The sequence below is a fragment of the Loxodonta africana genome, chromosome 26, assembly GCF_030014295.1.
Source record: "Loxodonta africana isolate mLoxAfr1 chromosome 26, mLoxAfr1.hap2, whole genome shotgun sequence".
Lineage (NCBI taxonomy): Eukaryota > Metazoa > Chordata > Mammalia > Proboscidea > Elephantidae > Loxodonta > Loxodonta africana.
In genome coordinates, this window is record NC_087367.1 from 14311719 (window position 1) to 14317718 (window position 6000).

Sequence of the window (6000 nt, forward strand, 5' to 3'; positions counted from 1 at the left end):
TGAGGGTCTCTTTTTTGATGACCCTCACTTTTCCAAGCATGATGTCCTTCTGCAGGGACTGGTCCCTTCTGACAATATGTCCAAGGTATGTGAGATGCACTCTTGCCATCCTTGCTTCTAAGTTACGCTGAATGCAAGCTGAGCCAGGGCCATGAGAGACCACAGGGCAAGTTCTGGGCCAGCCTTAATTGGGGAGTGGAGGACAGGGGAGAGAGCAGGGAAAGGCTGTGCCCTGTCCCAGCAGTGAGCCTGCTGGCAGCAGAGGGGGCAGGGCCTGTAAGAAATGCCAGAATAACAGAGTATGGAGCCCCTAAGAAGGCAGCCTAGGTTCTGTCTGTATGTCTTATTTTCCACTGAGGCAGCACGATGCCTGCCAACCCTAGGTCCTCAGAATGGATGGATGGATGTTGGTCTTACGGCTGCATATCTGGTGTTGGTTGACCTTTTGAGGCCATAGGATAAGGGCATTCCCCTGTGGGGAGGGAGGTGGGTGAGTGGGGAGGCATGTCTCCTTCTGGGTTCAGCCATCCAGGGAAGAAGCAGTTCACAACAGGAAACCACAACTCCTAAGGAGTCCAGACATGGAGAGATGGTGACGTGGGGGTAGTCCAGGTAAGGGCAGGCCAATGGGGACCCCAAGGGACAGATGAGTACCCTGCCTGTGGTCCCCTCTACATCTCATTCTTCCTGCTGTTGCCAAGCCCCAGGACATGTCTTAAATAGCTCAGCTTATCTTAGCTGTGTCACGAGAAGCATGAGTCCAGCTTGGCGGAAACATTAAGGGGGAAGCAGTGGGCCCTCTCCCCTGCCCCAGATCAAGGGGCAGCAATGGTCGGTGAAAGACAGCCACAGAGGAAAGTGGACTCTTAGGGACAGAAGTCATGACTATCAGGGCAGCCACTCTTCCCACGAAAAAACTCCCTTGTCTGCCACCCCAGAGAGATACCAGACCCTCAGTGCCCTTGGGAGACAGGCCAGTGTTGTGGAAAGAGCCTGGGCTTTAGACCCTGGCCGACCTGGGCTTCAGTCTCAGCTCCACCGTTTCTGCGCTGTGGGAGCTCGGCAAGCTACTTAACCTGCAGCTTCCTGTCTGTGGAATGGGGGCCATGCCTACCTCACAGGGTTGTCGTGGAGACGAAGTGAGATGATGGTGCAGGGCCAGCAGAGTGTGTGGCAGTGGCTGGTATTTGTCACTCATAGGTGATGAGCCACCACAGCAGGGAGCAAATCCAGGTAGGGCTGGTTTATTACATGAGCAACCCAGGAAATGGCTATATTTGTCTTCATTCCTTGATAACATCTTGGGCAGATGCTAAAGTTTTCCAGTTTAAAAAAACAAACAAAAACCCACCACCAAGTGCCAGTTTTAAGATTGAGACTCATTCTTAAATGTTAAAAAGTTCAGTCCAGTCTCAATCAAATCTTCAAATTCACTTCTAAGCATCTCCCCTCCCTCCAGCTCTGGCCTGACCTTGGGCCCAGGGACCTGCGCTACAGGAGGGGTGATCTGGTTTATTTTCACTCTTGATCTTATATCACTGCTCCCACAAGATTCTTCCTTAGTGATTGCTAGCGGGGCTGCAGTGCCCACTGCTAAGACGTGCTCATTCATGGAGCCCATTTAGGAGTCCTTTGGAAGTCCCCCACAGGGACCACAGCCCGGCACCATTGCCTGAGTGAGTGATGACAATACATCATCTCACTTTCTGTGACCACCCCCCAACACCGTCCCAGCCCTCCACCCCTCAGCCTCTACTGCTAGCCCCCCATGGTATTCCTCTTACACACTGTCTGCCTTCCTTCCACGGTGTCCTCTTATCCCATGTTGGCCTCACACCTCCTCCATGCAGCAAACCCTAAAGTGCAGATGGCTCCCATTCTGCCCTCCCTCCGCCCCCTCCCCACTCCCATCAGCCTCCCACCCAGAGAAGTCTCCAGCACAGCTCTGAACTCCAGGGGACACCGTCTGGCTCTCCCAGAACTCTTGCTGGGCTCTGCTCCGGCACTCCTGTGCGAGCTGTGAGTATCAGCATCTCAGGGAGCATCCAGCCAGGAAGACAGCTGCCACCCAGAGGTTCTCTGGGACCATCCTGGCGTGGGGAGAGGATACTGCAGCACTTGCCACTACAACAGCAACTCTCCTCCTTCATTACTCTCTTCCGTCAGTCCCAGGATAATCCATACAGCCTGGAGTGGGGGCAGGGTTTTGCTGTTTTACCAAATCCAGCATGGATGCATCTTGGAGGTGTCTAGCACTTCTCTTAGAATGGGGGCTAGTGCATTGCATCGCGTTCTCAGCTTTGAGAATTCAGCTGAAGACCTTAAAATATGGGAAAATATCTCATTCAACCTCCTCTTCGGCAAAGTGTTAATTTTCCAGGCTCGGGATTTTCAATTTCTTTGGGGCTTTAGCAAAGCAGTTCGTCTGCTAGAGGTTGTTTTCCCTCAATGCATAGAAGCAGTGTTGTGTGTAATGTGTATAATGATCTAAGCACCAGGCTAGAAACCAGGACATACGGGTATCAGTCTGTCCCCAACTAGCTGTAGGCCGTGTCCCCTCTGCCCCAGCTCCCTCACCTATACAGTAAGGGCTGGGTAGGACTGCTCCTTAACAGTTCTAATGGAGTCCCTGGCGGTGGAAGCAGTTAATGCACTTGGGTGCTAACAGAAAGGTTGGAAGTTCGAGGCCATCCAGAGGCACCTCAGAAAAAAAGGCCTGGGAGTCTACCTCTGAGAAAATAGCCACTGAAAACCCCACAGAGTCCAGGTCCTATGAGGTCGCCATGAGTCAGAATCACCTCGCCCACAACTGGTACTGGTATAGTTCTAACAGCCCAGGGGGGTTTACAAGTCCTTCTTATCACCAGTTTACAATTTTAAAAACACCTGAAACACACAATTTGTTATACAGCTACCACCCATGTGACCAGCACCCAGGTCAACAGAACATGTTCACCACCTGAGGCCCCCTTGTGTTTCCTCCCAGTTGCTACTCCCTGCGACCCCCCAGAGGAAGCCACAGTTTGGACTTCTATCGAAATCACTTCTGTGCTTTTCCTTATAATATTACCAATCAATTATGCATCTCTAAACAAAATACTGTAGTTTCCTTTTGCCTGGTTTTGAATTTGACATAAATGGAACAATATAGAATGTATCGTGTCCAGCTTCTTTTGCTCAACATTCTTTTTTGGAGAGATTTATCCATGTTACAGCAAATAGCTGTAGTGTTTGCTTTTTCATTGCTGTATAGTATTCCCTTGCATGAATAGTCCATGATACACTTACATTGCTGGGCATTTGGCTTATCCACCTAGGACTTCTTATAGACACACAAATACAAACCCTCTCACTCCACCTCTAACCATGTTAATTCAACGCCAGTTTCTTTATGAGCTCACGAACTTGAGTTTGGTTTTAAAGTATAGCAAAATCCTTCCATCGTGTTCTTGGTTATACTGCTATTTTGGTGTTTCACTCTACTCTGGCCAGATTCTGAACCTGAAAACATCTCCCTCAATGTGGTTATAAGATTGTCCCCTAACTTGAGTCATTGAGCATAGGGTGGAGACTATGGTCAGGCAATTGGACATTTCCCCCAGGGAACCTAGAAAATTATTAGCAAACAGGTTTAAGGAACACTGAAACTATCAAAAGAACTGTTTTCTCTGGCCTGTTTAGGGAAACAGTAAGCCAAATGGAACAACACTCATCTTCACCCCCGTCCCAGGCCCCTAGCCCACTGGCAGCACACAGGTGGCCCTCTGCACGTTGGGCATCAAGCAAACAGGAATGCCCTTGAACTTCTGCTGCCGCAGGTACCGAAAGGTGTCATGATGGTTCTCAAATGGATAATCCATCAGCTGAGAGTCCAAGCAGCAAGTGAATCTTCCTGCCAAGGAAGTAAACCCCAAACCCATAACCAGAGTCAGGCACCCATGGGTCCCACAAAGAGACGGCAGCTGGCATCAAGCAGGGCTTGGAGAGGGGCAGGCCTTTTGCAGAAATCAGTTGATAAAGACTGTGTTTTGAACAAGTGCAGAAGCTAAAACTAGATTATAAGAGTCCAATGCAATAACCAGCCCAGGCACACAGCAGACCTCCCAGGGCACACGCAACCCCAGATACAAGAGGCACGAGACTCAGGCTGAGACAGAACCTTTCCTTTGGCCACAGGGGTGAGCAAGGGTCCTGGTGTTCCTTGGATGAGAAGGAGCTGACACCCAGAGGCAAAGCCTCAATCACTCACTCTATTCTCAATGGAACCTTTTGTCAGCTTCATAAAGCCCTCTGAAAAGAGACCACTAAATATAGCTACCCGGTCCTCAGAGTGAGCAATTCCAGATTAGCCACAGCCCTTATAGAATTCTGTCTTAACAGGGCCATCTGCTGGGTGTGACTGGCGGTGGGGGGGCACTTGTCTGCTTTATATACATCTCCATGGTTTAAGCTTGTGCAGCTGTGTCTGTTTTGTGTGTCCTGCATGCATCTTCTCCACCATTCATTTTGAATTATAGATTCCCACCATGAAGTCTCAGATATTGCCAAGATCAGGAGCCATACCTAGTGCCACCAAGCACGAGAAATGTCTAAGGACTGCCTTCTCTCCACCTGAGGGCTGCCACTCAGGATAGACGCCGTCTCAGCACCGGTACACCACCGGCACCCTGGCCCTGGTAGGGACCACCTGCCCAGCCCCGTCCTCCGCTGACCCTTGCCCTGTCTCCGCAGGTTTCGGCATGACCACCCCCGCGACGGTGGGCGGGAAGGCCTTCCTCATCGCCTACGGGCTCTTCGGCTGTGCGGGGACCATCCTGTTCTTCAACCTCTTCCTGGAGCGCATCATCTCGCTGCTGGCCTTCATCATGCGCACCTGCAGGGAGCGCCAGCTGCGCCGCAGCGGTCTGCTGCCCGCCACCTTCCGCCGCGGCTCGGCGCTCTCGGAGGCTGACAGCCTGGCCGGCTGGAAGCCCTCGGTGTACCACGTGCTGCTGATCCTGGGCCTGTTCGCCGTGCTCTTGTCGTGCTGCGCCTCGGCCATGTACACCAGCGTGGAGGGCTGGGACTACATGGACTCGCTCTACTTCTGCTTCGTCACTTTTAGCACCATCGGCTTCGGAGACCTGGTGAGCAGCCAGCACGCTGCCTACCGGCACCAGGGGCTCTACCGCCTGGGCAACTTCCTCTTCATCCTGCTGGGTGTGTGCTGTATCTACTCGCTCTTCAACGTCATCTCCATCCTCATCAAGCAGGTGCTCAACTGGATGCTGCGCAAGCTGAGCTGTCGCTGCTGTGCGCGCTGCTGCCCGGCGCCCGGTGCGCCCCTGGCCCGGCGCAATGCCATCACCCCCGGCTCCCGGCTGCGCCGCCGCCTGAACGCGCTCGGCGGCGACCCCGGGGCCCGCGACAGCGACGCTGAGGGCCGCCGCCTGTCGGGCGAGCTCATCTCCATGCGCGACCTCACGGCCTCCAACAAGGTGTCGCTGGCGCTGCTGCAGAAGCAGCTGTCGGAGACGGCTAACGGCTACCCGCGCAGCGTGTGCGTCAACACGCGCCAGAACGGCTTCTCCGGCGGCGTGGGCGCGCTGGGCATCATGAACAACCGGCTGGCGGAGACCAGCGCCTCCAGGTAGACGGGCGCACGCGCCGGTCCGCCCTGCCGGCAGCGCCAGGAACGCTGACCATTCCGGGGTGCCGTCGGGCGTGGTCTGCTTCATTTCTCTCAGACGCTGGCACTTTCTTAATCTTTATCCAATAAAATGAAACCAAAAAGAAGTTTTTTTTTTTTTAAAGAAATACTATTTGGCCAGGCCTGGTGTTATCAAGGGCAGGTTTTGGGGAGCCTGGTTTCCTTATGGGTCCCCTCTTGGAGAACCGTAGCCCCACCAAATTCTCCCCTCCCCCCCCCGAGAGAAAAAGGCCCCCTAAAGCCCACCCGGTGCAGACCGCAGCAAGGGGGGGCGCATCCTTGGGTTTTGCAGATTCGCACCAAATCCCATC

General features: G+C 53.3%; 1 protein-coding gene across 1 annotated transcript in view; it reads left to right on the forward strand.

Moving 5' to 3' along the window:
• The window catches only part of KCNK12 (potassium two pore domain channel subfamily K member 12), a 48360-nt gene extending 42634 nt beyond the window's left edge, over nt 1–5726 (forward strand). The window contains exon 2 of the mRNA XM_064277305.1: nt 4732–5726. Within this exon, the coding sequence (XP_064133375.1) occupies nt 4732–5633 (902 nt within the window). The 3' untranslated portion in view covers nt 5634–5726. The remainder of the gene's footprint in view (nt 1–4731) is intronic.
• Nucleotides 5727–6000: the final 274 nt, after the last annotated feature.